The sequence below is a fragment of the Gigantopelta aegis genome, chromosome 12, assembly GCF_016097555.1.
Source record: "Gigantopelta aegis isolate Gae_Host chromosome 12, Gae_host_genome, whole genome shotgun sequence".
NCBI classification, from domain to species: Eukaryota; Metazoa; Mollusca; class Gastropoda; order Neomphalida; family Peltospiridae; genus Gigantopelta; species Gigantopelta aegis.
The window spans coordinates 38,649,527-38,669,475 of NC_054710.1; the positions used below are offsets into that span (position 1 = coordinate 38,649,527).

The window sequence follows — 19,949 nt, forward strand, 5'->3', positions numbered from 1 at the left end:
ACCTCACCATTTAAAAGGGAATTCAGGTCCTTAGAAACTAGGGGGACGATGGGGTCCCATAAATACAGATAAAAAATCTGACTTGTGCCACATTCACTAGAGATTATGTAATATCTCCCCTCCCCCCCCCCCCCCCCCCCCCCCCCCGGGTTTTTGCCAGAGGATAAAACAGGTATGGCATCATACCCAACTGTTTGGCAGATTTTGACAAAATTAATGACTCTTTATCATTACTGTGTGATTTTCTTAACCCTAAACCTAAACCTAACTCATTTTCTGTCTGGGGGGAGGTACTGTTTATCATTACTGTGTGATTTTCTTAACCCTAACCCTAAACCTAACCCATTTTCTGTCTGGGGGGAGGTACTGTTTATCATTACTGTGTGATTTTCTTAACCCTAACCCTAAACCTAACTCATTTTCTGTCTGGGGGAGGTACTGTTTATCATTACTGTGTGATTTTCTTAACCCTAACCCTAAACCTAACCCATTTTCTGTCTTGTGGGAGGTACTGTTTATAATTACTGTGTGATTTTCTTAACCCTAACCCTAAACCTAACCCATTTTCTGTCTGGGGGGAGGTACTGTTTATCATTACTGTGTGATTTTCTTAACCCTAACCCTAAACCTAAACCTAACTCATTTTCTGTCTGGGGGGAGGTACTGTTTATCATTACTGTGTGATTTTCTTAACCCTAACCCTAAACCTAACCCATTTTCTGTCTGGGGGGAGGTACTGTTTATCATTACTGTGTGATTTTCTTAACCCTAACCCTAAACCTAACTCATTTTCTGTCTGGGGGGAGGTACTGTTTATAATTACTGTATGATTTTCTTAACCCTAACCCTAAACCTAACTCATTTTCTGTCTGGGGGAGGTACTGTTTATAATTACTGTATGATTTTCTTAACCCTAACCCTAAACCTAACTCATTTTCTGTCTGGGGGAGGTACTGTTTATCATTACTGTATGATTTTCTTAACCCTAACCCTAACCCTAAACCTAACTCATTTTCTGTCTGGGGGAGGTACTGTTTATAATTACTGTGTGATTTTCTTAACCCTAACCCTAAACCTAACTCATTTTCTGTCTGGGGGAGGTACTGTTTATAATTACTGTGTGATTTTCTTAACCCTAACCCTAAACCTAACCCATTTTCTGTCTGGGGGAGGTACTGTTTATAATTACTGTGTGATTTTCTTAACCCTAACCCTAAACCTAACCCATTTTCTGTCTGGGGGGAGGTACTGTTTATAATTACTGTGTGATTTTCTTAACCCTAACCCTAAACCTAACCCATTTTCTTTCTGGGGGAGGTACTGTTTATCATTACTGTATGATTTTCTTAACCCTAACCCATTTTCTGTCTGGAGGAAGCCCCCCATACCCCCTGTTGACTGTGGTTGCCTTCAGCACACACATTGTAAATACATGTATTTAATTCCACAGCACCATAACCAAAACATTTCTTTCTGGCAGAAACCCTGCCTCCCTTAACTTCCAGATATAGTTCCTATGGGCCTGAAACTTTCAATATAGCTCTCCATCACTCCCATGAAATTAGATCAATTAAAGTAATTTTTAGTTTCACTTGGCATGTAAATTTTAAAAAAAACCCTATAGTACTGCAAATGGATTTAAAGGGACATTCCCTGAGTTTACTGCATTGTAAGATGTTTCCGACTAATAAAATATATGTTATATTAAACTTACATATTAAGTATATTTTCATGTTTAGAATATCAGTGTCCATATATTCAATGTGTTTCTGGTCATCTTAATATTTGTAAGAAGCCCAAATTGAATTTTGTCTTCAAATAATTTCATACATATGAAAAAATATTTTTTAGGAAATAAAATGAAATTTAACCTAGTACAAATATTAGAACGATCAGAAACACGTTTAATATACAGCCACTAATATTTTATGCAGAAAAATATATTTGATATGTAATTACAGTCATCAAAAAGTCTCTGTTAGTCGATAACATCTTAAAAATTGCAAAAAACTCAAGGAATGTCCCTTTAATACCGGTATCAACTTTTAAGTTAAATTAAGAATGGTTAGGGGAGCAATCAATCACTCCCCTCAAATCTTTTCATGGTGAGGTCTAAAAAATAGTGGGTTTTTTTCTTTTTCTGAGTCTAATACATGTAGTAAATTCTATGAACTGTTGGCATTGGGTTGCTTGTTCATTAATTCGATTGGTTTGTAATAAATAATACAACATGTATATATATGTACTAACCACAAAACTTATCTTCATTCATTATACATTAAAAACCAAACTTTGCTTTGCTATAACCTATATATGGCTTTTGCTATTAAATTGACAGTTTTTAAAGAATATTTATAAAACTTTATGTAAGTGGAACAAAAATGTCCATGCTGTTTTTTTTAAATCAGTGGTGTAAAAGTGAATCTTCTTGACAGAATTAAGCGAGAAACAAATTGAAAAGTTGCATGCCCTGGTTGCCTCTGTACCAGATATGTATTATACATTTAACATCTGATGGTGTAAATGCATCATCTGGTATCTGAGAAACCACAGGCTTCCTGCATGACAGGCCAATCAGCCGAGCTGTAACATCTCACTTCCTGCATGAAACAACCAATCATGTGCTGTTCTCTACTCACTTCCTGCATGACTCACCAATGAAAACTTGTGTAACATTAGCATTAATTTACTTTCTCTCTATCTCTGGTGTCTGTTTGTGTTTGTGATTTTTTTTTTTTTTTTTTTTTTTTTTTTTTTTTTTTTTTTTTTTTTTTTTTTTTTTTTTTTTTTTTTTTTTTTTTTTTTTTTTTTTTTTTTTTTTTTTTTTTTTTTTAAATAAAACAGATTTTGTTCTTAACTTGCATGTTTGTTTTTTGTTCACATTGTTTTGTTTTTTTTTTTGTTTTTGTGGGTTTTGTGTTTGTGGTGGGGTTTTTGCAGAGGGTGTTTATTTTTTCTATTCTGTTGTACAACATTTTCTAACAGTATTTTGCCAGTTCACCGTATGCTTAATATTTTTAATGTCAGTTGGTCACATATCTAAATTTATCAGGATGTTATAACAATCCGGAAATTACAATTCTGTTGCCAACTTCCTGTTTCATCCGTTCCACTAACACATCACAAATAAAATTAAACCTGCGGAAATAAGACCTATAATATATGTCAGTAAATGGAAAATATACCTGTAGTAGGTTTATCCCCTAATTATTACCCATATAGTTTACAATAAATGGTTGTATAAATATATTTTACCATGCTATTTTTTATGGCATGGGTCCTAATAATTAAGGGTGAATATTGCGGTCAGTTTTACTATTGCAATAGTATTGTGATAGTTAAAATACTATTATGATAGTATTGCAATAGTGATAATACTATTGCAATAGTATTGTGAATGTTAAAATCGCTTTATAACAGTAATATAAATAGATATTTTGTAAAACTATTTACCTCAGACTTAAAGTGTATGTGTGTGTATGTTATTTGTCTGTGTGAATGTGTGCACATATGTACGTATGTTTGTGTTTGTAATAATGTTAATGTTAGTGAAATTATGCATTGGTTATAGACCTATTTCACTATGCATACTATCAAAACTATCGATATTTGAGTAAACAATTGCAATAATTATCGCTAGTTGAATTAACTATCAATGCATTGGTATCGAGTCACTGACTATCGCAACATATCGATAGTTTGATGTATTGTTACACCACTACTAATAACACATTGAAAACCTTTATTGCACACTCCTAATGCAGACTTCTGAAAATTGCGAGAGCCATAGTTTCGTTTGCACGTTGCTCGCATAAGAATAATTTGGCGTAACCTATTTTTCAGACATCATTTACATGGTCATGAGGGATTATGAAAAAAAGAAATAGAGATTATTACACAAGCTTGTGTGTCGTACTGATTTTACAAAACGAGTGACAGGATTCTTGTATTGCCCGAGCGAGAGTGAGGGTAATACATGAATCCTGACATGAGTTTCGTAAAATCAGTACTATTCGCATGCGAATGTAATAATCTCTTTATTATCCGTATTATACACAATATGTTTTTAATGAATAACGAGGACCATGCCAAAACGTTTCAAACGTAACTGGAAGGTGACGATGATATGACATCATTTTGGTAAGAGATTACACAGGACTAAGACTGGAGACGCCGCATTAAGTTACGATGTTGCTTCCAAAAATGACGTCATTCAATGTGCACGTGAAATGATTATGGCACACATGTATTATACTGATTATATTTCCCTGAATATCTTGAACCATGTGGATAATAAATGGCTTTATCTGATTTCTTTTTTTTGCGTAACCCATAAGTGGTTTATGCAAATTTTCAGCTCTCAAAGGCCTGCGATGCGTCACTATAGCAGCTGCAAGCTTGCTGCAGTGGCAGTTTGTGAAATCGTTCACGGTCACTGTAATTGACATCACTGAATGTTATTAACATCGATTGGGAAGCGATCACAATCATATTTAATGTTTGTTTCAAATCACAGATGATATAAATAAATTATGACATTTGCAGGAGTGCCATACAAAATTTATGAAACTTGCAGACGAGCACTCTAACACCTGGCCACGTTCCAGTCCGGCATTAGTTGACTAGCTTGACACCTGTAAGATAATACCTGGTTTAATATTAGTGGCTGTGAACACCTGTAACGAAAACACCACGCCTCGCACCCTGACAAAGTGCGTGTTCGTTCACGTTGAGAGACGACATAGTGAACTCCATTGAAAATGTACTACCTGGTTTTCTGTTGTTATTGCTAAATTGCATGTGTGAGATTGCCGTTACGAAAAACACAATGACCGTAAAGTAGCGTGTCCACTTGTGTGTGTACGTGGATTAGTTGTAGCGGTAGGTATGGCAATGTGTATAGAAAAGTGTCCAAAAACACAAAACCGAACTGGTAACCGTATAAATGGAAATGTTTTATTTAGTGACACACTCAACACATTTTATTTACGGTTCGCCACTTCATGTGCTACTCTTTTCAATTACCAGCAAGGGATCTTTTATATGCACCATCCCACAGACAGGGTAGTACATATGATGGCTTTTGATATACCAGTTGTGGTGCACTGGCTGGAACGAGAAATAGCCCAATGGGCCCACTGACGGGGATCGATCCCACATCGACCGCATATCAAGCAAGCACTCCATTAAATGGACTCTTACATCTATGTCTGCAGAAGTGGACAGGCAACTTAACCCTTGTATAAACATTTTGGATCGTTCATTGTCTTCCAGAATACATCCAGGTAGGGGTGGAGTTTAGCTCAGTGCGTTGAGTGCTCGCTTGAGGTACTTCCGTTGCAGGATCGAACCACCTCGGTGGATCGATTCAACTGATTGGGTTTTTTTCTTGTTCCAACCAGTGCACCACAACTGGACAAAGGCCGTGGTATGTGCTTTCCTGTCTGTGGGAAAGTACATATAAAAGATCCCTTGCTGCATTAGGAAAAATGTGGCGGGTTTCCTCTGATGACTACATGTCAGAATTACCAAATGTTTGACATCCAGTAGCCGATGATTAATTAATCAATGTGCTCTAGTGGTGTCGTTAAAAAAACAAAATTTAACTGTGTGGGGGTAACTGGTGTGTGTGTGTGTGTGTGTGTGCATGTGCATGTGTGTGTGTGCATGTGCGTGTGCATGAATGTGTGTGAATAATATTTTTGTCGTTTCCACATGTATTTTTTATATATAATATTTTAACAACGAATCTACAGGGATAGAAACAGGATTTTTCTAGGGATGGAGTGTGACTTTTTAAAAAGGACACCTGCAGTATTCTTACTCAGTTATGGACAATTCATACTGTGATTGCCGACCTCATGCGCAACTGAAATTTAATTTTTTTATTAGGTAAACTAAAAACTGTTGAACGAACGCGCACTAAAATTTAATATGAACTGTGTTAAAATCACACTGAACTAACTGAAACATGAAGATTAGGTTTGAACAGGAGGGGTACTGGGTGAGTCAACTACTCACCAACAACAGACACTGTTGAAGTACAAATCTAGCTTTACACTCTGCTCACCTGTTCAGGGAGGGGTGGAGGGGGTGCAACTTTAAAAAAAGATCACCTGCATTGTTCTCAATTACATAACATTTGTAAAGACTCAAACAACTAACTTGATACATTTTTTCCGATTAAAACCCCCAGCATAAATTGATTATATTATACATTCAACTTACACTGAATTTTGTTTTGAGGGGTACCCTTATTTTTTTTCAGGTGGTATCACCTGAATTTAGTTTTTTGAGGGGTACACCCCCAGCACACACATGGATTCTCACCTGATTCTATACAGGTGGGTTTAACGAACATGTTCAACGTACTGTGAACTGTCACAAGCTTGCAACAGTTGTAAAGATATCACGATAATGATATACCAGTTGAGACGGCCAGGGTCAAAGGTCAGATGGGACTGGTAGCACAGATGGCACATAGTTTTTAGCATACCGGAGATACCAAGCCTTTGATGTTCCAGGTGATCGCTTAATCTGCGTAACGAGCCAGTTAAACATGCAGGTCAGCCATGTTTAATTAATTAATCATTCTGCCCTGATGTGTTTCATCTTGAATGTAATTAAGTAGAAGAATTTGAGAAATGACACTATGAAATGGTTTTAAATTCGCTGTCGTTTGTGGGTGTTTACGTTTACAGGTAGATGGAAAATCGTATGTGGTGTGCGTTTACGTTTACAGGTAGATATGGAAAATTGTATGTGGTGTGTGTTTTTACATTTACAGGTAGATGGAAAATCGTATGTGGTGTGTGTTTACGTTTACAGGTGGATGGAAAATCGTATGTGGTGTGTGTTTACGTTTACAGGTACATGTAGATGGAAAATCGTTACAAAAACAGCCACAGGTGAAAGATGAATAGGGGGATTATTACTGTATTTGGTTTAATCATTGTCCTACTTGCATGTTGGTGTGATTTCAAACTGTGGTGACAGAAATTCGCTGAGGGTTGGGTGGGTGGGGGTACCAGGGGGAAATCAGACGTGAGTAGGGAAGAATTGACAGAGGGGAAGTATGACAAGGAGGAAAATGCCCTGTTACCATGGTGACATGGTTTTCTTCAGCACTCATGTCTGTACAATCGGGTGGGGAGGGGTGGGCTGGGGAGAGTGACCATAAGTTTATCTTTAGTTTGCTTCTATTAACCGGCCTCTGAAAATTGTGAGAGCAATAGTTTTGTTCGTGCGTCACTTGCATTAGCATAGTTTGCGTAACCCATTTTTCGTGGTTAGGCCATTGGTCTACAGGCTGGTAGGTACTGGGTTCGGATCCCAGTCGAGGCATGGGATTTTTAATCCAGATACCGACTCCAAATCTTGAGTGAGTGCTCCGCAAGGCTCAATGGATAGGTGTAAACCACTTGCACCGACCAGTGATCCATAACTGGTTCAACAAAGGCCATGGTTTGTGCTATCCTGCCTGTGGGAAGTGCAAATAAAAGATCCCTTGCTGCCTGTCATAAAAGAGTAGCCTATGTGGCAACAGTAGGTTTCCTCTATAAAAAAAACCCACTGTCAGAATGATGTAAATGACCATATGTTTGACATCCAATAGCCGATGACAAGATAAAAAATCAATGTGCTCTAGTGGTGTCGTTAAATAAAACAAACTTTACTTTATGACATCATTTACATGGTCATAACGTGTTACTTGAATTTGTGTTACTTGAATTTGTGTTACTTGAATTTGTTTTAGCGTAACCCATAAATGGATTACATGTATTTTCAATTTTCAGAGATCTGCAGAATGACAAATTTAGTATTTGATAGTAATATACTAATAATTATAGTCTAAAACAGTTCTTCACTCTACTGGTTGTTGTGTTGCAATTAGTAAAACTAGTTGATCATAAATATCCTTATTTACTTTGTTTAATTTGCTTCTTTCTGTTTTTTTTAACTTTCACAACTTTTTTTGTCATTTTATTCATCCATCCATCCATTCATACGACCATCATTCATTCATTACTTTTTCTTTTTTTTTGACCCCACACTATTTCACATCAGTCTTCTTTGCACTGGATATATTAATTATTTTCAAAATCATTTTCCACCAATTTTTACCATCATACTTTTGAAATCATCGCATCTTTGCAACTGATGTGATTTTTTGGCAGTGTGGTTAGCTGGTTGTATTAGGCCCACCACAACCACTATCTAGACTGCCCCAAAAATGCATCTCGTTTCGGCAGAAATTCATTCATTTATCATAAATCAATCATTGTTTTTCTCTCGGTCATAAATATTAATGTATTTCATAAATATTAATGTATTTCAGTGTTGGTTGTTTATGGATGTATGGATGAAGGCGTTGATCATCTTTCTTATAATAGTTGCTATGGAAATGTGTAGTTGCTATGGTAATACTAATATATACATGTAGAACCATCAGTCAAAACATTGAAAGTGTGTAAATAACCATGAATACGACTCATATCTTTATGCTGGTACTTTAACTTACAGTAGTTTTTCTAGTTGCTAACCTTGTATGTAATTTCCAACCAGTGCTCCACAACTGATATGTACCAAGGCTGTGGTATGTACTATTCTGCCTGTGTAATGCTGCATATAAAAGAACCTTGCTGCTAATTGGAAAAAGTAGCCCATTGCGTGACAGCAGCGGGTTTCCTCTCTCAATATGTGTGTGGTCATTAACCATATGTCTGATGCCATATAAACATAATAAAAATGTGTTGAATGTGTTGTTAATAAAAACCTTCCTTCCTTCCCTCCCTCCCTCCCTCCCTTCTTCCTTCCTTTCCCCTTCCTTCCCTCCTTCCTTCCTTTCTCTTCCTTCCCTCTCTCCTTCCTTTCTCTTCCTTCCCTCCCTCCTTCCTTTCTCTTCCTTCCCTACTTCCTTCCTTTCTCTTCCTTCCTTCCTTCCCACCCTCCCTCCCTCCTTCCCTCCTTCCTTCCTTCCTTCCCTCCTCTCTTCCTTCCCTCCCTCCTTCCTTTCTCTCTTCCCTCCCTTCTTCCTTCCTTTCCCCTTCCTTCCCTCCTTCCTTCCTTTCTCTTCCTTCCCTCTCTCCTTCCTTTCTCTTCCTTCCCTCCCTCCTTCCTTTCTCTTCCTTCCCTACTTCCTTCCTTTCTCTTCCTTCCTTCCTTCCCACCCTCCCTCCCTCCTTCCCTCCTTCCTTCCTTCCTTCCCTCCTCTCTTCCTTCCCTCCCTCCTTCCTTTCTCTCTTCCCTCCCTTCTTCCTTCCTTTCCCCTTCCTTCCCTCCTTCCTTCCTTTCTCTTCCTTCCCTCTCTCCTTCCTTTCTCTTCCTTCCCTCCCTCCTTCCTTTCTCTTCCTTCCCTACTTCCTTCCTTTCTCTTCCTTCCTTCCTTCCCACCCTCCCTCCCTCCTTCCCTCCTTCCTTCCTTCCTTCCCTCCTCTCTTCCTCCCTCCCTCCTTCCTTTCTCTCTTCCCTCCCTTCTTCCTTCCTTTCCCCTTCCTTCCCTCCTTCCTTCCTTTCTCTTCCTTCCCTCTCTCCTTCCTTTCTCTTCCTTCCCTACTTCCTTCCTTTCTCTTCCTTCCTTCCTTCCCACCCTCCCTCCCTCCTTCCCTCCTTCCTTCCTTCCTTCCCTCCTCTCTTCCTTCCCTCCCTCCTTCCTTTCTCTCTTCCCTCCCTTCTTCCTTCCTTTCCCCTTCCTTCCCTCCTTCCTTCCTTTCTCTTCCTTCCCTCTCTCCTTCCTTTCTCTTCCTTCCCTACTTCCTTCCTTTCTCTTCCTTCCTTCCTTCCCACCCTCCCTCCCTCCTTCCCTCCTTCCTTCCTTCCTTCCCTCCTCTCTTCCTTCCCTCTCTCCTTCCTTTCTCTTCCTTCCCTCTCTCCTTCCTTTCTCTTCCTTCCTTCCTTCCCACCCTCCCTCCCTCCTTCCCTCCTTCCTTCCTTCCTTCCTTCCTCTCTTCCTTCCTTCCCTCCCTCCTTCCTTTCTCTCTTCCCTCCCTTCTTCTTCCTTTCCCCTTCCTTCCCTCCTTCCTTCCTCTCTTCCTTCCCTCTCTCCTTCCTTTCTCTTCCTTCCCTACTTCCTTCCTTTCTCTTCCTTCCTTCCTTCCCCCCCCCCCCCCCCTCCTTCCCTCCTTCCTTCCTTCCTTCCCTCCTCTCTTCCTTCCCTCCCTCCTTCCTTTCTCTCTTCCCTCCCTCCTTCCTTCCCTCCCTCCCTCCTTCCTATCTTCCTTCCCCCTCCCTCCTTCCTTCCTTCCTCTCTTCCCTCCCTCCCTCCTTCCCTCCCTCCTTCCCTCCCTCCCTCCTTCCTTCCCTCCCTCCCTCCTTCCTCTCTTCCTTCCCTCCCTCCTTCCTTCCTTCCTTGTATGAGAGATTCTGCTGGATAGTTTCTATGGTAACATATCTAACTTGCATTACAGTAGTTACTGAAGGCGGGACATAGTCCAATGGTAAAGCGCTCGCTTGATGCGTGGTTGATCTAGAATCGATCCACATCGGTGGGCCCATTGTGCTATTTCTCGCTCTAGCCAGTGCACTGCGACTGGTATATCAAACACCATGATATGTGATATCCTGTCTGTGGGATGGTGCATATAAAAGATCCCTTGCTACTAATAAAAAATATATCAGGTTTCCTCTCTAAAGACTATATGTCAAAATGTTTGACAACCAATAGCTGATGATTAATAAAATCAATGTGCTGTAGTCGTTAAATAGAACAAACTACAGTAGTTACTGAGGTACAATACTTTCTTTACCTGGGCCCCATTTCACGTATGGTAGTAAAGGTTCATTGTGGTACTTAACTTACAGTGCATTATTACAGGTGACACACGTAAGCTATACAGCCATTCCATAAAGCAATCTTACCATTGCAGTGTTCGAGATTAAATATTTTGGGCAGTATCCCAGTTGGATACTAACATTTCAAAATCTGGTATCCCACCTGAGAATTTAGTATCCCACTTAAATGAAATTCATAAATAACATCGTAACAAACATGGACGACACTGTTACTTAACTTCACCAGTAAATGATGACTTTCATTGTTTCAGTGAAAAATAAAAACGTAGGATTAAAAAAACAAAAAACAAACACATTATAATTTATATGGTATCCCGGTGGGATACTGGGTTATTGAAGTCTGGTATCCAAAATTAAATTCTGGTATCCCTGGGATATCAGGATACCATTAATCTCGAACACTGCATTGTCATAAGTGCCACAAGTTATTTTACTACTTTACTTATGAAGCGATAATTGCCCAATGCATAAGATATTTGATATCCAAAAGCCGATGAATAATAAATCAAAACAAACTCTAAGTTCCAGGGCTAGCTCTGTGTGACCACAAAATTTCAGCAAATTATCCATTAAACTTCAAAAATGAAAAATTTTTGGCAAATAAAAATAAAATTTGCCAATAGTTTTTAAAATTAACAATTGATGAATTCAATTGGTGAGAGACTGGCCTCGGTGGCGTCGTGGCAGGCCATCGGTCTACAGGCTGGTAGGTACTGGGTTCGGATCCCAGTCGAGGCATGGGATTTTTAATCCAGATACCGACTCCAAACCCTGAGTGAGTGCTCTGCAAGGCTCAATGGGTAGGTGTAAACCACTTGCACCGACCAGTGATCCATAACTGGTTCAACAAAGGCCATGGTTTGTGCTATCCTGCCTGTGGGAAGTGCAAATAAAAGATCCCTTGCTGCTAATCGGAAGAGTAGTCCATGTAGTGGCGACAGCGGGTTTCCTCTCAAAATCTGTGTGGTCCGTAACCATATGTCTGACGCCATATAACTGTAAATAAAATGTGTTGAGTGCATCGTTAAATCATTTCTTTCTTTCTTTCAATTGGTGAGTGCCAGAGCTAGGCCTGAATTTCATTCATATCATTGCTGTTGTTACATATGTTTATCTTATATTTGAATGACACACAATTAATTAAAATTTGTGGTGCTGTAATATTTATTTAGGAAAATGAACGACCATTGTAAACTTTATTAACATGTGGTAACCTTCTGGTAATACAAACAACCATCTTCACTCTTTTTTGATGATTGCAATACACATTGTTTTTGTTATCCCATGAACCAGTGCTCCACAACTGGTATATCAAAAGCCATGGTGTGTACTGTCCAGTCTGTGGGAAAGTGCATATAAAAGATCCCTTGCTGCTAATGGAAAAATGTAACAAGTTTCCTCTGATGACTATGAATGAATGAATGTTTAACAACACCCCAGCACAAAAATACACATCGGCTATTGGGTGTTGGATTATCAAATATTTGACATCCAATAGCCGATGATCAGTAAATCAGTGTGCTCTTGTGGTGTCATTTAACAAACATTTTGTTATCTCATGAGGAATGTTTTTGTCATTTTTGTCTCTTGTTTCTATTTCAACACATCACCCATCACCTAAACAAAGATTGACTGAACATTTACTTTTATGGGTATCCCACAGGTTTCCAAGATATAACATCGCGGACTGTCGAATGTCATGTGATCCAGTGTTGTCGGTTCAAATCCAGTTCATACCCTTTGTGTATCTAATTTGTATTGAGGTTTTCTTTTAATTTATTTATTTTATTTCAGGGCAGAGTGAGTCTCATTCAGAGGGTTGCTTTGTGGCTTTATTATTTAACTTATAATGAGGTTGTCGTCTTGTTTTAATTCAGGGCAGAGTGAGTCTCATTCAGAGGGTTGCTTTGTGGCTTTATTATCTAACTTATAATGAGGTTGTCGTCTTGTTCTAATTCAGGGCAGAGTGAGTCTCATTCAGAGGGTTGCTTTGTGGCTTTATTATCTAACTTATAATGAGGTTGTCGTCTTGTTTTAATTCAGGGCAGAGTGAGTCTCATTCAGAGGGTTGCCTTGTGGCTTTATTATCTAACTTATAATGAGGTTGTCGTCTTGTTCTAATTCAGGGCAGAGTGAGTCTCATTCAGAGGGTTGCTTTGTGGCTTTATTATCTAACTTATAATGAGGTTGTCGTCTTGTTTTAATTCAGGGCAGAGTGAGTCTCATTCAGAGGGTTGCCTTGTGGCTTTATTATCTAACTTATAATGAGGTTGTCGTCTTGTTTTAATTCAGGGCAGAGTGAGTCTCATTCAGAGGGTTGCCTTGTGGTTTTATTATCTAACTTATAATGAGGTTGTCGTCTTGTTTTAATTCAGGGCAGTGAGTCTCATTCAGAGGGTTGCCTTGTGGTTTTATTATCTAACTTATAATGAGGTTGTCATCTTGTTTTAATTCAGGGCAGAGTGAGTCTCATTCAGAGAGTTGCCTTGTGGCTTTTATTATCTAACTTATAATGAGGTTGTCGTCTTGTTTTAATTCAGGGCAGAGTGAGTCTCATTCAGAGGGTTGCTTTGTGGCTTTATTATCTAACTTATAATGAGGTTGTCGTCTTGTTTTAATTCAGGGCAGAGTGAGTCTCATTCAGAGGGTTGCCTTGTGGCTTTTATTATCTAACTTATAATGAGGTTGTCGTCTTGTTTTAATTCAGGGCAGCATTTAATTCATTTGAAGGGTTGCTTTGTAGTATATAGAGGTTATTACCCTCGTGTATTTCGATATCGTCAATATCATATATTAGGAATAAAAATAATGTATTATGCTCGCCTAATAATCTCTTTATCATATAAGCTCAAGCTTAATACAACGTGTTTTTGTAAACTGTACACGCAACTTTAATTCCTGTCCGCCATTACTAGATATTCAAATGACGTAAGAATATGTGGCGCGGTGTATTTTTGAATGGAAATGACGTCAAACTCGAATGACATCATTTTGGATGTCCTTACATCAAAATAAAGTTATGTCTAACGTTTTTTCCTTTCAGTGTCAAATTGCTATTTAAATGATTTTATTTGATGACTATGAATGCATACGTCAATCATGGACTGTCACCCAAGTATGTTTGCTTAAATGTCAATAAACCTAGTGCTGTGACCTCGACTAATTTACATCTAATTTGCAAAGTTATCAAATTCTTAAAGTATGTGATCTGAAAAATATCACATACTTTGATTGCACTGAAAATGTAAGATATATGATAAATATATATATGATCCAATTTGTAATGAGGTTGTTGGGTGGGGTATTTTCAGGGCAGCATATTTTTTGTTTGGATGGTTGCTTTGTATATATTATCCTATTTGTAATGATGTTTTGTTTAATTTCAGGACAGTGTACATCTCATTTGGAGGGGTGCGTTGTATATATTATCCACTTCATAAAGATGTTTTGTTTCATTTCAGGACAGTGTACGTTTGGAGGGTTGCTTTGTATATATAATCCACTTTGTAATGAGGTTGTTGGGTTTTTTTTTAATTTCAGGGCAGAGTATGTTTTGTTCAAGGGGTTGCTTTGTATTATATGTGATCCAATTTGGTATGAGGTTGGGTTGGGTTCTTTGGGGGGTTTTTATTCTAGGGCAGTATATAATTCGTTTGGAGGGTTGCTTCATATATACATGAATATCATCCAATTTGTAATGATGTTTTTGTATAATTTCAGGGCAGCGTACGTCTCGTTTGGAGGGTTGCTCATGAGACTGAAGGGAGACCCCAACAATCTCCACGGGTTTGAAGTGGATTCTCACGTCTACCTCATGATGAAGAAACTCGCCTTTTGATTTCGTTACGTTTATATCTCAGGGCCATACCTAGCACAAAAACTGAAGGGGGGGGGGGGGGGTTGTATTAAAAAATATAATTTATGACATTTAAACTTCAGATACACATTTTAATTTTTTTAAACGAAAATGGCACTTCTTCACATTTTTAGGGGAAGGAAGGGGGTGACAATTGCCCCCTACTAAGTACGGCCCTATATATACACACCATGTAACAAAAAGTGACAGGGTGTGGACCGGTGCTATACATGTTTTATTATTACCAGATAAGGTATGGAGGGTGGTATTCTGAAATCTAGTTTCCATCTCGTAAGCATGGAGATTTCGTTAGCCCATGTAATTCTGTATACAATACAAGATCGAGAAATAAAATCAACTAGTCACCCATGGTTGGTTTCTATTGCAACGATAATTGGTAAGTAGTAATTACCTAGCAACCCCTAGAATCCTCGATTCTTGGATTGTCAAAACACATTTTCACTGGGAAACCTCCTTGCAACCACCTATGTCTAGTTGATTTTATTGTTGGGTTGTGTACTGTATATATACAGTTGGTGAAACAGACTGGAAACCATATAGCCGACCACCCATGTCTAGTTGATTTTATTGTTGGGTTGTGTAGTGTATGTATACAGTTAGCGAACCAGGTAGGAAACCACCTTGCAACTGCCCATGTCTAGTTGATTTTATTGTTGGGTTGTGTACTGTATATATACAATTGGTGAACCAAACTGGAAACCATCTAGCGAGACATCTACGTCAGATTGTTGGTTTGAGCACTGTAGAGATTATTTTAGGAATATGTGTGTTGTATGAAGTATGAGAAAAAAACCTTTAGGAATTGTTTTTTTCTTCATGCATTGAGATAAGGAGGAATAATCCAAGTCCAGCGTTCTGTTAGTAAACTTTTACTTGATGCCAATGGTTCTGACTGAAAATTAAAGTCATTTTTTGTAATATTGGGAATTTGTTTGTTCATGTTCAAAAACATGATTGTAGGCCATCTTAAAATAATAATTCTAGGCAATTATGTCTTTGTTACATTCCTTTATGATATTTTATAAAAATTTCTTTTTCACTCTGCTTTTTGCATAGATATGATTTTCAAAATGTTAAAAGTTGTCAAGGTACATACCATTATTCATTTATTGTTTCACATAAAATTAATTTTGAGCTACTTTAAACATGAAGACAACCAAAAACAGTAGACTTGCAAACACACAAAAAAGAGAGAAGATAATTAATCTACAATTTGTAAGTAATGTGTAAACAGAATTTTTAAAATTTCATATTCTCTAATAGATGAAGTCAGGGGCTTAAATGAATTAGGCATTGCAAGCATAACAAATTCAGTAATACTTCGTATAGCACACATGTAGTACTAATTTATTTATTACTAGAAAAAGGATCTGCTTATAAACCATTTAGTTGGTTTGACTGATAAGATGGTAGTAATGGGAAAATAAGGCTACCTGCTTGTTGTAACCACCTTTCTTAGAGTTGTCTTCTCTTGATGACCTTTTCAAATGATGATTGGTCTAGGTATTTTAATGATGCAATATTTTTTTCATTTTACATTGTCATCTGTGAATCTTTTATCATGTTTTGTCATCATCATGTTGTCAAAGACAATAAAAATAATATACCATGGTTTGTGTTGTTGTTTTCTTAAGCAAAAAATTATTATGAAAAAAAGAAAGAAGAGAAATTACAGCTTAAAAAAATACTTTAAAAAAATTAAAAGAAAAAGGGAGAATATAAAAAAGTTTGTTTGATTACAGCATTATATAAGGTTGTTAAAGATGGTCTTAAAACCAACCACTTAACACCATTTCAGTTGTAAACCAAAAAGTCTTCAAAAGACTGAGTACACGGGAAACAACTCTTGAGCACTGTGTGCAAAACAGTTAAAATGTGGTTACCTCCCATGGCCATTTTAGTATCTGCTGAATATGCAAGCTGAAAGAAACCATCTGGGTCTTTTATTCAGTCGGCCCCCGCTCGTCCATCTACACACCTCCTTTCTGTCACACACGCACACACACAATCTCTATCTCTGTCTCACATGCACACAATCTCACAATTAATTCTCTCTCTCTCTCTCTCTCTCTCTCTCTCTCTCTCTCTCTCTCTCTCTCTCTTCCTCACAGTCTGCCACAATCATTCTCTCTCACACAATCTCTCTCACAATCAGTCTCTCTCTCTCTCTCTCTCTCTCTCACACACACACACACAGTCTCTCACAATTATTCTCTCTCTCTCTCACAGTCTCTCACAATTATTCTCTGTCTCTCTCTGTCTTTCTCTCCCTCCCTCCCTCCCACACACACACAGTCTCTCACAATCTCTCTGTCTCTCCCTCTCTCTCTCTCTCTCTCACTCTCTCACACACACACCGTCTCTCACAGTCAGTCTCTCTCTCTCTCTCCCTCCCCCTCAGTCTCCCACAATCAGTCTCTCTCTCCCTCCCTCGCGCACACAGTCAGAATCAGGCCTTTCCCCAGGATTTTTTTAAGGCGCTTGCATATTTAGCATCATTATAACACAAAAATCAAGCCAAAAGAAGTGGGGTAGTGAGTTGAAAACAGTTAAGTGTTTGTCTTCAATCCATCAAATCATGTTGGGGTTGTTTTTGTGTGTGGGGGGGGGGGGGGGAGGGTTTTTTTTCTAAAAAAAAACCCCATCAATTCCCCACCCCCAACAACTTCATAATTTGCGTCATGTTGTTGTTGATTTCAGCGTCGTGTTAAATGCTTGTTGTGATTTCTGCTTGTAAAATACCTAAGCTAAGAATGCTGACTTCACAGTATATTTCATTTATTAAAAAAACTACCAAAAAAACCCCAAAACGTTAATAAAATAAAATTTTACTTTAAAAACAAAATCCAGCTAACTTATTAAATGTCATCTCACAGTTTAACAAATATATATCTAGCATTATCTAACAAATATGATTATTGTAAACTAATTCAGTGTACGTTTAACTGCAATTTGTATAAATACTGCATGCACATTTCCCGCGATCGCGATCTCAGTGCGTGCTCTCGACCATAGGTACAAAATTAACAAAGACAAAGGAAATAACGAAACTGCAGTTAGGTATTCATTAATGCAAACAACTATTGTTTTTCTACACATTTACATCAAGATTTACTCCTGTGTAATCGTATTGTTCATGTCCGCAACGATATCTCTTGACACGTGGGTGTCAGCTGACTCTGAAGCGTGACGTATATTACGCCGAGAGCTTTCCTCAGTTCAGCCAACAAACGTTTTTCCTAACGTTCGCGAACTACTTGATTGGTGTCCGTCGTGTCCATTTGGTTTAACGTGAAGCGCACAAAACAGTGTAGCGAACGTTTTGTTTCCGCTCGGTCTGGCTGAACTCAGCCCTTGGGATAGCCGACATGTCGTTCGGCCCTGAACTGGCATGTGTATTCAAATTGACATGCATTGTCGGTTTGTTTTTATTACTTTGGTTCAAAGACTTTACAAAATTAAAATAGCAAGTTACATATCTTCCAGACATTGAATCGCCGTCACATTGCTGTCATACATGTCGAATGCATGTGTTAAAATTAATAACCATGATTATTAAAATTAGCAAACATCATAAGGCATACGCTGTATTCTGGATAACACCGTTTCTCGTTACCGGTCGCCAGATCGCTATTATGCTAATTGAATATTTGGTATTATTATGTTTGAGGTGTCGAATAGATTATGTAACCGTTTGTTCACATCAGAAGATAGAAAATGACGTTACGGATCACAGCTCCATTGTTTTGTATACATGTTACAAATTAAGCCGACACGGTCCTGCAGTTACGGCGCTTACCAGACATGAAGGCGCTTACTTGGCTGGCTAAGGGAGCACGGGCCGTGTCGGCTTATCGCTCTAGGGAAACCCCTGAGTCTCACAATCATTCCCTGTCTTTCTCTCTCGCTCTCTAGGTCGCTTTTCTTCACACACACAGAGTCTCTCACAATTATTCTCTCTCTCTCTCTCTTTCTCTCTCGCTCTCTCCCTCCCTCCCTCACACATACACACACACACACACAGTCTCACAATTATTCTCTCTCTCTCTCTCTCTCTCTCTCTCTCACTCACACACACAGTCTCTCACAATCATTCTCTCTCTATGTCTCTCTCCCTCCCTTACACACACACAGTCTCTCTCACAATCATTCTGTCTTTCTCTCTCACTCTCTCTGTCTCCTTCACACACACACAGTCTCTCTCACAATTATTCTCTCTCTCTCTCTCTCTCTCTCTCTCTCTCTCTCTCTCTCTCTCTCTCTCTCTCTCTCTCTCTCTCTCTCCCTCCCTGCCACACACTCACACAGTCTCTCACAATTACTCTCTCTCTCTCTCTCTCTCTCTCTCTCTCTCTCTCTCTCTCTCTCTCTCTCTCTCTCTCTCTTTACCTCTCTTTACCTCTTATCTTTCTGTTTGTTCCCCTTTCTCTCTCTTCATTTCTGCCTTTGTAGATGAAAAACGTTTGTGGAGAGGTGGCAATGTTTGTCAACAGTAAGCATATTTCCCTCTATCAGTTCTCAGCGTAATACGTTCACTAAAATACTTCACATGCCTAACAGCTTGGTCAGCGGCTCTAAAACAAACCATGAGTACCACTATGATTTAAATGGAAGTCCAAATCATCTTTCAAAATCCTGAGTCAAGGGAAGCAACGTTTGAGTACTGTGTGGGGAATGGGTTACTTCCCTTGGGCATTGACTCAGGAAGTTGGTGACACTGTCTTGGGTCATTGACATTGCGACTAATAATGTTAACGATATCAACAGGCCAACATGATTTCTCGTATTTAAATTTATGTATATGCGTAAATCCAAATGAGCTATCATGAAGGTTGTCCATAGTAGGTTTATGCATACTACACACAGAGGCAGATCCATGATTCTGTAATGGGGGAGGGTCACAATATTCGAAAAAGGACAAGTTTAAGTTTGCTGAAGGCAAATAATTCGAGCTCTCAAAGGGAATCTGCAATCTGCAGGAAGGTTCTGGAAGTATGCTCCTCTCTGGAAAAAATTTCCGGGACGAAGCGTCCGCTTGATTCGCGGTCGGTTTAGGATCGATCCCGGTCGGCGGGCCCATTTGGGCTATTTCTCGATCTAGCCAGTGCACCACGACTAATATATTATATCAAAAGCCGTGGTATGTGCTATCCTGTCTGTAGGATGGTGCATATAAAAGATCCCTTGCTACTAATGGAAAACTAGCGGGTTTAATCTCTATAACTATATGTCAAAATTACCAAATGTTTGACATCCAATAGCCGATGATTAATAAATATTT

General features: G+C 38.7%; 1 protein-coding gene across 1 annotated transcript in view; it reads left to right on the forward strand.

Moving 5' to 3' along the window:
- LOC121386389 (DNA-directed RNA polymerases I, II, and III subunit RPABC3-like) overlaps positions 1 to 16,277 on the forward strand; it is a 70,280-nt gene extending 54,003 nt beyond the window's left edge. The window contains 1 exon segment of the mRNA XM_041517267.1: positions 14,512 to 16,277. Within this exon segment, the coding sequence (XP_041373201.1) occupies positions 14,512 to 14,629 (118 nt within the window). The 3' untranslated portion in view covers positions 14,630 to 16,277.
- Positions 16,278 to 19,949: the final 3,672 nt, after the last annotated feature.